The 12,823-nt window shown below is 45.1% G+C and overlaps 1 protein-coding gene across 1 annotated transcript; it reads left to right on the plus strand.

Annotated features, from left to right (window-relative positions):
- Positions 1–1,044: 1,044 nt before the first annotated feature.
- On the plus strand, positions 1,045–8,424 carry LOC138866668 (mucin-2-like). The gene is made up of 9 exons (XM_070139845.1): positions 1,045–1,334; positions 1,550–1,683; positions 4,044–4,193; positions 5,588–5,770; positions 5,858–6,334; positions 6,440–6,607; positions 6,667–6,986; positions 7,090–7,962; positions 8,062–8,424. Exons 1-9 carry the CDS (start codon positions 1,045–1,047, stop codon positions 8,422–8,424), a joined length of 2,958 nt encoding a protein of 985 aa, XP_069995946.1.
- The last annotated feature ends 4,399 nt before the right edge of the window (positions 8,425–12,823 follow it).

Genomic DNA, 12,823 nt, shown 5'->3' on the forward strand with positions numbered 1-12,823 from the left:
AAGGGCCACGTATCGTCCGAAACCGTAAGCGACGAGAACGGAGGTCGAGTGTTTGGCAGAGACACGAGCGTTGATTGGCTGGCTTCGGTCGGTCGTTGTGTGGAGGTGGGGGGTGGGGGGGAAGTGAGGAGGGGGAGAGGTTGGGAGAGGAGAATTTAGGAGGGGGGATAAGGAGGTTAAGGAGGGATACGGACTTATCTTTTTTGCGATTTCTTTCTTTTTATTTATTTATCTATTTTTATTTTGTATTATTATTATTACTATCATTATTTAAATGAGTTGATGGTTATGTTTGTCTTTCAAAGCGTTCGGTTACGTGAGTGATAATACTGAGTTGTTAATAATTTATACTTACGTTGTTATTATTTACGATGACAGTAATGATGATCAAAGTAAAATAAAATCGATTAGTATAATTAATGAGAATGATAATACTGCACATGATAATTTAAAATAAAATAAAAGAAAAGCAATGACAGTGAAAATGAAAATAAAATTACCAATAACCGATACAACACGACTAACTACGTACCTAAAAAAAATAAAAAAAAAACATTATCTCTCTTATTCACAAAGTCACTATTTACAGCTTTTATTTACATCTATTTACAGCTTTCTCATTCTCTCATCATTCTCTCATTTATTTACAACTTTCCTCCCAACACAGACGAAGGAAAAAGGCCTTTGATTTTCACTTATAACACTTTTTTCCCCCTATCTTAAGCCTCTAAGTCGACGTTTCAATTTTCGTTTATAAGCGGAGTATCATCACGGAACGGAACAGATGGGGATTTGATGATGATGATGGTGATGACAGTGGTCGTGATTGTGGTGGTGGTGATGACAGTGGTCGTGATTGTGGTGGTGGTGATGACAGTGGTCGTGATGGTGGTGGTGGTGATGACAGTGGTCGTGATTGTGGTGGTGGTGATGACAGTGGTCGTGATGGTGATGATGGTGATGATGGTGATGACAGTGGTCGTGATGGTGATGACAGTGGTCGTGATGGTGATGATTGTGGTGGTGGTTATGATTGTTGTGATGATGGCGATGATTGTGGTGGTGGTGATGATTGTGGTGGTGGTGATTATTGAGGTGGTCGTGATGATTGTGGTGGTGATTATTGAGGTGGTCGTGATGATTGTGGTGGTGATGGCGATGATTGTGGTGGTGGTGATGATTGTGGTGGTGGTGATTATTGAGGTGGTCGTGATGATTGTGGTGGTGATTATTGAGGTGGTCGTGATGATTGTGGTGGTGATTATTGAGGTGGTCGTGATGATTGTGGTGGTGATGATGGCGATGATTGTGGTGGTGATGGCGATGGTGTGGTGGTGATGATGGCGATGATTGTGGTGGTGGTGGTGATGATGGCGATGATTGTGGTGGTGATGATGGCGATGATTGTGGTGGAGATGATGGCGAAGATTGTTGATGGTGGTGATGATGGCGATGATTGTGGTGATGATGATGGCGATGATTGTGGTGGTGGTGGTGATGATGGCGATGATTGTAGTGGTGGTGGTTGTTATGATTGTGGTGATGATAGCAATGATTGTGGTGATGGTGATGACTGTAGTGGTGCTGATTATGATTGTGGTGGTGATTGTGATGACTGTGGTGATGGTGATGACTGTAGTGATGGTGGTGGTGATGGTGACTGTGGTATTGATAGTGATAATGGTGGGGGTGATGATGACAATATTAATCACAACGGAAACAACACCAATGATAATTAATCCCACATGTTTTCAGATCTCAGCAAATACGAGATTTTACGAAATTCTCGAACTAATTAGGATACAGTCAAGTCTTTCGTTCAAATAACAAGACGAATAAAAAGGCAAAACAATAAAAATGACAAGAATGAATCAATTAACAAGAATTACGGCCAATATATAGCGATATAAATCATAGGTAAATGAATTGATGATGATAAATGATAATGTACAGGCGGAGGAGAAGGAAGATTATAATAAAAATGATAATGGTAATGATAACGATAACGATAACAGTAGTAATAACGATAATAATAATAATAATAATAATAATAATAATAATAATAATAATAATAATAATAATAATAATAATAATAATAATAATAATAATAATAATTAAAATAATGATAATAATAACAACAACAATAATAATAACGATGATGATGATAACAATAATAATAATAATGATAATAGAAATAACAATAATAATAATGACAATGATAACAATAACAAAACTTTCCCGCTTCAAATACCAGGTTCTTCCCAACAAGGAACCTTATACTAAAACATCGTCTCCCTCTCACTCACTCATCGTACTAGCTCATACTAGTAACAAGGACCACGGACCTCACTCTCCATGCACGCTATGACACGCTCACACGCACTAGCGACTAAAGGAAATCATTAACTATGTTCGTATCTCTCGAATGACGTCATCGCGGCTGGCATCGCAATAACATGTTTACGTCACGTCGGAAAAATATAACGTGTCTCGATTCGAACGGGGAATTTTGTGTTTCAACGTCGGAACTTGGGGATTTTTGATTTGGCGGAGACTGGGAGAAAAAATGGTCGGGATAACACTCGTGTTTCTCCCCCTCTCTGTGTATAATTCTATCTCGCTTTCATCAGATTTCTCTCCTCTTTGTGTATAATTCTATCTCGCTTTCATCAGATCTTCTCTCTCTCTCTCTCACTCTCTCACTCACTCACTTAATTACTTACTTACTCTGCCCTTTACTTTAGCACTCACTCCTCACTCTCTCGCTTTCTCTTTCTCATGTTTCACTCTCTTTCTCTCTCCCTCACTCTCTCCTTGCTCCCTTTCCCTCTCACTCTCTCTCTCTTTCTCTCTCTCTCTCTCTCTCTCTCTCTCTCTCTCTGCTCTCTCTCTTTCTCTCTCTCTCTCTCTCTCTTTCTTTCTTTCTTTCTTTCTATTTCTCTCTTTCTCTCTCTCTCTCTTTCCTCTATTTCTTTCTCTCTCTCTCTCTCGCTCTCTCTCTCTCTCTCTCTCTCTCTCTCTCTCTCTCTACTCTCTCATATATATATATATATATATATATATATATATATATATATATATATATATATATATATCTTTCGCTTCACTTTTGGCGACTGAGACACCGTTACTTCCGGTAATGTTATAGATCTTATCTTTGTTCCGGCTTCGTTAACTGAGATTTTTTGACTTGATTATTTCAAATAAATACATTTTCTAGTAATTTGTCCGTATTTCTTCTCTCTCTATCGGTATATATATTCAGTGCATTTGTCTTTCACTGTCTATTTCTCGCGATCGATCCATATATCTATTCACCTTTCTACCTATAGCTTTATCGATTGGTCTTCTTGAGCTTATGCCATTCCCTCTACCTATCGATATGTTTACGTAATTACCTGTCTGCCTACTAATCCATCTTTATCTCTGTCTTTCTTTTTGTATTAGTATCTATGGATGTTTCTATCCCTATCTTGGTCACGTAGATTTCCCTTTATTTCTCTCCTCGTCTTTTTTTCTCCACAGATTTTTCCCTAGTTCCTTCCTTGTATTTTCCTGATTTTCTATATATTTCTTTCTGTGACTTCCTTTTCTTTCTTGATCTTCTCTGCCTCTTTCTCTCTTCCCCCAATTTTTCTCTATAATCTTGGTTTCTCCTTAAATCCAGACGATTTTTCTTCTATCTCTTTCTTTTTTAACTCTTTCTCCCCAGACTTTTTAAATCTCTCTCTCCCTATCTCCATCTCTTTTCCTATCGTTTGTTTCTCTGCTCCTTTTTTTCTTTCCTTTCCTGATTTCCCTCTTTTTCCTCCGTTTATTTCTTCCCTGAAAATGACATATCTCTTTCTCTCGATATATTTTCCCCTTCTTAGATTTTTTTCCTTCTCCATTTATTTATTTATTCTGCAGATCTTCCCTGTTCTCTTCTCCATTCCTTTCTTTCCTCCCTAGATCTTCCGTATCGCCCTCTTCCTGATCCTCCCTTCCTCACGCCTGTCTCCCCGTCCCTTTCCCTATTTCCCCCAAATCCCCCCCTATTTCAGTCTCTGCCACCCCCCCCCCCCACCTTCTACAACCAGCCAATCCCCGGACACCCAGCCGTTCCTTCGAGCGAGTCTCCTCCCCGAACCTGAGGTCTCGCATGTGCTGTTGTACTCCTCCATCACGCAAGTCCATCGGCGTAGAAGTTGAAGGTTATCCCCCTCTCCCTTCCACCCCCCCATACACCTCCCCCCCATCCACAGCGACCCAACTCGCCCCCCTTCCGCATTCTTGCTAAGTTTGAGGGTCGGACAAGGTCACGAAGTTCATTTCCAGGCCATTATTATACGTCTGAGGTACAGGTTGTGATAAACATTAGCGTTGGGAGGTATCAGTTTGTTTGTGTGTGTTTGCGGAATGATCGCAAACCGCTGTCAAAGAATATAATTTGGGGGGAAAGTCATGAAACGCTGTCAGTTATTTTAATGGCTACTACCCTTCCCCGATGAAGCCGCGCTGAAATTATTAAAATACATTTATCCCTGTACTACCGTAGTTCAGAACTATGCAATTCCCTCAAAACGAGCATAACATAATTGGTTAAACGTCTGGGTCATTTAAGGCCGTTCATAAGACGATGTTCATAACCCTGTTGCTAACATGAAACACTGTTAACAGCGTTGCTAACATGAGCTATTATTCATAAAGCGGGGTCAGCGTGATACACTGTTCATTGCAGCGTTCCACGAGGCGGAAAAAATATTCATTATACTGTATCATGGATTTATGTTGCGTTTCTCGTGAGAGAGAGAGAGAAAAAAAAATACATTGATCAAAAGAATAAAAAAAAAAGAACGAAGAAAATATTGACCAAGCAGCTTTTGAAGAGCAGCAAACAGCGAAGTCAGTCTGGAATTCAGAGAGTATTTTTGTTGTTTATTAAATCATTCGCCTGGCACTTAGACGCGTAAAATCCGGCCATTACTTTGCTTTCTTAGGAGGTTCTCGGTTTCCTTGATTGCACGGCTCTTGATACAAAAGCATGATATTGCAAAGAGTTCAGAAAGAAGAGAGAGAGAGAAAAAAAAGAACTTGGAGGGGAAAGAGAGATGGAGAGAGAGACGATGGAAATAACAGGATATATGAAATACAATGAAAGATTAAGTGAAGGAGAGAGAGAGGAAAAAGAGAACTAGAAAGAATAAGGGCAAAGGAATAGAGAGAAAAAAAGAGAAACCGAAGGGGAATAAATGAAAAAGAAAACGACGATTGGAATAACAGGGAATAGGAAATACACAGAAAGAAAAAGGGAATGCACATCAAAGTAATAATAAGGAGGAAGAGTAAGCGCTGTAAAAGACGAAGAAGAAGAGGAGAGGTTGGAGAATAAGATGAAAAAAAGAATAAAGCTCTCTGGATACAGAAGAAATAAAGTCGAAGGGAAAAAAACGAACGAAAAAGGAAGTGGCATTGAGAGAAAGGAAAAAAAAAAACGACAGAAAGCAAACATTATAAGCAAACAACAGTCATTTTCTTTCGCTCGGGGAAAAGGAGGATAAATTCACTTCAATAAACACGAACACAACCCTCAAAAACTAACTCCTAGATTCAACACCCGGAGCCTACACCCTGCCAACACTTAGAAGCAACATCCTGCCAACACCTGGAACCAACACCCTGGCAGCACCTAGAACCAACACCCTGGCAGCACCTAGAACCAACACCCTGCCAGCACCTGGAACCAACACCCTGGCAGCACCTAGAACCAACACCCTGCCAACACCTAGAAGCAACATCCTGCCATCACTTAGAAGCAACATCCTGCCAACACCTGGAATATAAACACTCTCAACACCTGGAACCCAAACCCTGCCAGCACCTGGAACCAACACCCTGCCAACACCTAGAGCCTACACCCTGCCAACACCTAGAATCAACACTCTACCAACACCTGGAACCCAAACCCTGCCAACACCTGGAACCCAAACCCTGCCAACACCTAGAACCTACACCCTGCCAACACCTAGAATCAACACTCTACCAACACCTGGAACCCAAACCCTGCCAACACTTAGATTCAACACCCTGCTAACACCTGGAACCCAAACCCTGCCAACACCTGGAACCCAAACCCTGCCAACATCTGGAACCCAAACCCTGCCAACACCTAGAACTAACACCCTGCCAACACCTAGAACTAACACCCTGCCAACACCTAGAACTAACACCCTGCCAACACCTGAAACCCAAACCCTGCCAACACCTAGAACCTATATCCTGCCAACACCTAGAATCAACTCTGCGAATAGGACCAGCACCCTACCAACATTCAGGACCAACACCCTGCCAACACGTGCAGACAACACCATGCCAACACTTAGAGCCAACACTCTGCCAACAACTGGAACCAACTCCAAGAATTAACACCCTGCCATCACCTGGAGCCAACACCTTAAAGCAACACCCTGCCAACACCTGGAACCAACACTCTGCCAACAACTGAAACCAACTCTAAAACCAACACTCTGCCAACAACTGAAACCAACTCCAAGAACCAACACCCTGCCAATACCGAGAATTAACACCCTGCCAACACCTGGAGCCAACACCTTGCCAACACCTAAAAGCAACACCCTGCCAACACCTGGAACCAACACTCTGCCAACAACTGAAACCAACTCCAAGAACCAACACCCTGCCAATACCGAGAATTAACACCCTGCCATCACCTGGAGCAACACCCTGCCAACACCTGGAGCAACACCCTGCCAACACCTGGAGCCAACACCCTGCCAACACGTGGAACCAACACCCTGCCAACACCTAGAAGCAACACTCTGCCAACACCTGGAAGCAACACCCTGCCAACACCTGAAACCAACACCCTGCCAACCACCCTGGAACGCCAATCAACCTGGAACCAACACCTAGATCCAAAACCCTGCCAACACTCAAAACTAACAACCTGCCATCACCTGAGACCTAGCACCTTACGAACCAACACTGCCTGCCAGTGCTCCAGAACCAACACCTGGAACCAGCACCCTGCCAACACCTGGAACTAACACCCTGCCAACACGTGGAACCAAGCACCCTGCCAACACCTAGAAGCAACACTCTGCCAACACCTGGAACCAACACCCTGCCAACACCTGGAACCAACACCCTGCCAACACCTGGAACCAACACCTGGAACCAACACCCTGCCAACACCTGGAACCAACACCTGGAACCAACACCCTGCCAACACCGAAAACTAACAACCTGCCAACACTCAGAACCAACACCCTGCCAACACCCTACCAACAATCAGAACCAACTAGATCCAAAACCCTGCCAACACTCAAAACCAGCACCATGCCAGCACTTAGAACCAACACCCTGCCAACACCTAGAACCAACACCCTGCCAACACCTAGAACCAGCACCCTGCCAACACCTGGAAACAACACCCTGCCAACACCTAGAACCAACACCCTGCCAACACCTGGAAACAACACCCTGCCAACACTTAGAACCATCACCCTGCTAACACCTAGAACCATCACCCTGCCAACACCGAGAACCAACACCCTGCCAACACCTGGCACCATCACCCTGCCAACACCTGGAACCAGCACCCTGCCAACACCTGGAACCAACACCCTGCCAACACTTAGAACCAATACCCTGCCAACACCTCGAACCATCACCCTGCCAACGTCCAGAAACAACACCGAGAACCAACACCTGGAACCAACACTCTGCCAACACCTGGAACCAACACCCTGCCAACACTTAGAACCAACACCAGTGACCATCACCCTGCCAACACCTGGAACCAGCACCCTGCCAACACCTAGAACCAACACCCTGCCAATACATGGAACCAACACCCTGCCAACACATAGAACCAACACCCTGCCAACACGTGGAACCAACACCCTGCCAACACGTGGAACCACATCCTGCCAACACCTAGAAGCAACACCCTGCCAACACGTGGAACCAACACCCTGCTAACACCTGGAACAACACCCTACCAACAACTAAAACCATCACCCTGCCAACACCTCGAATCATCACCCTGCCAACGTCCAGAAACAACACCGAGAACCAACACCCTGCAGACACTCAGAACCAACACCTCGAACCAGCACCCTGCCAACACCTGGAACTAACACCCTGCCAACACTTAGAACCAACACCCTGCCAACGCCTGTGACCATCACCCTGCCAACACCTTGCCAACACCTGGAACCATCACCCTGCCAACACCGAGAACCAACACCTGGAACCAGCACCCTGCCAACACCTAGAACCAACACCCTGCCAACACGTGGAACTAACACCCTGCCAACACTTAGAACCAACACCCTGCCAACACCTATAACTAACACTATGCCAACACCTAGAACCAACACCCTGCCAACACCTAACACCATCACCCACTGTAGCACCTAGAAGCCATAACCCTGCCAACACTCAAAGTCAACACCCTGCCAATACCAGAACAATGCCAGCACTTAGAACCAACACCCTGCCAACACCTGGAACCAACACCCTGCCAACACCTAGAACCATCACCTTGCCAACACCGAGAACCGTCACCCTGCCAACACCTGGAACCAACACCCTGCCAACACCGAGAACCGTCACCCTGCCAACACCTGGAACCAACACCCTGCCAACACCGAGAACCGTCACCCTGCCAACACCTGGAACCAACACCTAGAACTATCACCCTGCCAACACCTAGAACCATCACCCTGTCAACACCCAGAACCTACACCCTGCCAACACCTAGAAGCACTCTGCCAACACCTAGAACCATCACCCTGCCGAGACTCAAAACCAACACCCTGCCAACACCTGGAACCTAATACCTTCTTTTGCCATCTTCTAGAACCAGCACCCTGCCAATACCTAGATCCAACACTATGCCAACACCTAGAACCATCACCCTGCCAACACTCTGCCAACCCCTGGAACCATCAACTACCACTGCCATGCACTAGAACCAACACCTGGAAGCCATTAACTACAATACACCCTAGAACCAACACGCCTGCGAGACCATCACCCTACCAACAGTGTTTGCTCTGCTCAACAATCCTGGAATCATCACCCTGCCAACACCCAGAACCAACACCCTGCCGAGACTCATAACCAACACCCTCCCAACACCTGGAACCATCACCTACAACACCTAGAACCAACACCCTGTCAACGCTTAAGAACCAGTACACCTAGTCAAAACCTGGCACAATGCCATGACACCCTGCCATAGCACCTAGTACCAACACCCCTTGCGCCGATGACCCGCAACCAACACCCTCCCAACACCTGGAACCATCACCTACAACACCCTGCCAACACCCAGAGCCAACCAAACCTCCATCCGAGAGACCAACCAACCCCCACGCTCCCTCGCTTCCAACACCCCGCTCCTCAACGCCGTTTCACCGACCGCCCCCTTCTTGGAGGACGAGGTCACGTGGTCAGCCCTTCACCCCTCGTCAAATGAGGTCATGAGACTAGGTCATCTGTTCCCCCTCCCCCTATCCCCCACCTTCACCCCCTCCCCCCTCATCCCCCCCTCATCCCCCCTTCCCCCACCTTCACCCCCGTTTCGGTGTCAGTGCCAATTAAGCCGCAGCGTCTACGGGGCTCTGTCGTTCCCCCGCTCGCGCCGTCGACCGGAAGATGGCGCAATAGAGCCGGGGGGGGGGGTAAAGGGGAAAGGGTGGGGAGGAAGAGACGAGGTAAAGGGGGGAAAGGGGAAGGAAGGCGAGTTAAAGGAGGATAGGGGGGAAGGGCGGAGGAAGGAAAGGAGGGAAGGGGGGAATGGGGGAAGGAAGGAGGAAAGGGGAAAGGGGGAGGGGAAGGGAGTAAAAAAGGAAAAGGAGTAAAGAGGAAAAGGGGGAGGGAAAGACGAGCGGGAGAGGAGGCGCAGGGGAGGAAAGGGGGGATGGGGAAGGGCGGAGAGGAGGAGGGAAGGAAGAGGAAGGAAAGGGTGGAGGGATAAAGAGGAAAGGTGGGGGGGGAGGGGAGGGTAAAAGGGAAAGGGGAAAAGGGAGGGAAAGGGGGGTTGAAGAAATGACACTGGGGCGAATTATTTATTAATTTTGCTGTATTAATTTCTTGTGTACTTTTTTTGTGGGGGGCGTTATATTTTCACTGTGCATGATCAGATTTTTATGAAAATAGTGATAAGGCATTTTATCTTTTTATTATTTCATTCTTCCCTCTTTCCCTCTTTTTTTTCTCTCATTTTGCTCTTTCCTTCCCTTCAATTTCGTCTGCTGATCGCAGTGTGATTTTATCGGCGATTACATCATGCACTTATTCCTCACTTTCTCTATTCCTTTTTGTTCTATATTCGTATTTCCCTCCTTATATTTTTTCGTCTAGCAAACCCCTTCTTTTTTCTTTCTTTTTTTCATCCTCGTATTTCTCCCATCTTTTTTGTTCCTATTTCTTTTCATTATTTTCTTTTTTTTCTACTTCCTCCCTTTTTCTTTCGTTTTCTCCCTTCTTCGTCCTCCTTCCTTTTCTCTTTCCTTTTCTCCCCTTCTTGTTCTCTCTTTGTCTCTGTCTCTGTCTGTCTGTCTGTCTGTCTGTCTGTCAAGTCTCTCTCTCTTTCTCTCTCTCTCTCTCTCTCTCTCTCTCTCTCTCGTCAGACATTCTCTCTCTACTCTCTCTCTTCTCTTTCTCTCTCTCTCTGTTCTCTCTCTCTCGCTTCTCTCTGTCTCTGTCTGTCTCTCTCTCAAAGTCGTGAGTCTGCTCTCTCTCTCTCTCTTCTTCTTCTCTCTCTCTCTCTCTCAGCGACCTCTTCTTCTCTCTCTCTCCTCTCTCTCAACTCTCTAACTCTCTCTCTCTCTCTCTCTCTCTCTCTCTCTCTCTCTCTCTCTCTCTCTCTCTCTCTCCTTCTCTCGCCGTCCCCGACATTCTTTCCATTTTCTCCTCTCTTCCTTTTAAAGTTTTTTCTCCCTCTTTAATTCTCCCTAATTCTTGTTTTCTCCCTTCGTCTAACTCCTCCCTCACTCTTTCCACTCTCTCCCTCTCCTTCCTCCCTGATTCATCCTATTCCTCCTTTCTTCCAGTTTCTTCTTTATTGTTTCTTCTCTACTTTTTGCTTTTTCCCTTTCTTTCCTTCCTTCCGCTCTCCTCTGCATTATCTACCATTCTTCTCTTACTTTACCCTTACTCACCCTCTATTCTTACCTCTTCGTTACTTATCTTCCATCTCTTCTTCCATCTCCTTTCTCCTTTTTCCTCTTTATTCTATTCCTTTCGTTCTATTTTCTCCCTATTTCTTAAATCTCATCCCTAATTATTTCCCTTTCTTGTGTCTTCTGGTTCCTCCTATATATTTTTTTCCATTTCCATTTCTATTTCTATTCTCCTTCATTCTTTTTTCTCTTCTGTTTCTTTCTATCCTTCTGTTTCCTCCTAATTTTTCCCCATTTCACCCTTCTTCTCCCTTCTCTCTCATTCTTCTCTTTACATTTTCTCCACCCATCACCCCCGATTTTTCTCATTTCTTTTCTTTTCTACTTTCTACTTTTTCATTAATTCCTCCATTTCCCATTTTCTCTCCCCCTTCCATACTTCTATTCCCCCTTTCTTCTCCCTTCGCTTTCCTTTTCCTCCCTTCCGATCCATTATCCTATCTCCCCTTTCTATGTCTCCCTCCCTTCCCTTCTCCCTTAGTTTTCCCCCTTCCCCCCTTTCTCTCTATTTCCCCATTATATTCCTTAAATTTCTCCCTTCTCAATTATTCTTCCTTCCGCTTCTTTCTTCTCCCTCATTCTTCCTTCGCTCCCTTTTTCCTACCTTCCTCCTGTATTCTTTAAATTTCTCCCTTCTCACATATTCTTCCTTTTCTTTCCTTTCCTTTGTATTCCTCTCATTTCTCCCTTCTACTTCCGTTTCTCCCTCTCTCCTACCTTCCGTCCTATATTTCTTTAATTTCTCCCTTTCTCCTACCTCCATCTTGCATTCTCTCCTTGTCTCCCTTCTCCCTGTTCTTTTCTTTTTCCCTTTCTCCTTCTTCTTCCCTGTATTCTCTTGTTTTCTCCCTTCTTCTCCCTTTCTCCCTCATTCTTTTTTCTCTCCTTTTCTCTTACCTCCTCCTGTATTATCTCATTTTCCCTTCTCATATATCCATTTCTCCCTTTCTCCTACCTCACTCCTTTTCTTTCTTCCTTTCTCCTATCTCCCCTTGTATTCTCTCATTTTCTCCCTTCTACTCCCTTCTTTCTCATTCATTTCTTTCTCCCTTTCTCCTACCTCTCTCTTGCATTCTTTCCTTTTCTTTTTTTTCTCCCTTATCCCTCATTCTTTTCCTTCTCTCTCTTTCTCCCCCCTGCATTCCCTCATTTCTCCCTTATTATTTAATCTTTCCTTTCTCTCTCATACCTCGCACCTACACTCTCTCATTTTCTCCCTTTTGCACATATAACCATTTCTCCCTTTCTCATATTTCCCCCTGCATTCTCTCATTTTCTCACTTCTCCCTTTCTCCTTGTTTCTCCCTTTCTCTTACCTCTCCCCATCTTCTCCCTCTTTCTCTCCTTCTCCCTTTCTCCTACCTTTCCCTTTTCTCCCACTTTCTCCTTCTCTTCTCCCCCTCTTTCACACCTTCTCCTACTTCTCCCCTTCTTCCCCTCTTTCTCCCCCTTCTCCTTCTTTCTCTCTTTCTTCTTCTTTTTTCCCTTTCTCCTTCTTCTCCCTCGTTCTCCCTTTCTCCTACCTCTCCCCTTCTTCTCCCTCTTTCTCCCCTTCTCCTACCCCTCCCCTCTTTCTCCTGTTCTCCCTCTTTTCCCTTTCTCCTACCTCTCCCTTCTTCACCCTCTTT

This window comes from Penaeus vannamei, chromosome 26 (genome assembly GCF_042767895.1).
Source record: "Penaeus vannamei isolate JL-2024 chromosome 26, ASM4276789v1, whole genome shotgun sequence".
Taxonomy (NCBI): domain Eukaryota; kingdom Metazoa; phylum Arthropoda; class Malacostraca; order Decapoda; family Penaeidae; genus Penaeus; species Penaeus vannamei.

What these genes read in the sequence shown, in the direction of transcription:
- LOC138866668 (XM_070139845.1), top strand. Translation starts at nt 1,045, where the DNA reads ATGGCGATGATTGTGGTGGTGGTGATGATTGTGGTGGTGGTGATTATT. An exon ending in CACCCTGCCAACACCTAGAA is followed by an intron (nt 5,771 to 5,857) that starts GCAACATCCTGC and finishes AAACCCTGCCAG; the next exon opens with CACCTGGAACCAACACCCTG. An exon ending in CACCTTGCCAACACCTAAAA is followed by an intron (nt 6,608 to 6,666) that starts GCAACACCCTGC and finishes ACCAACTCCAAG; the next exon opens with AACCAACACCCTGCCAATAC.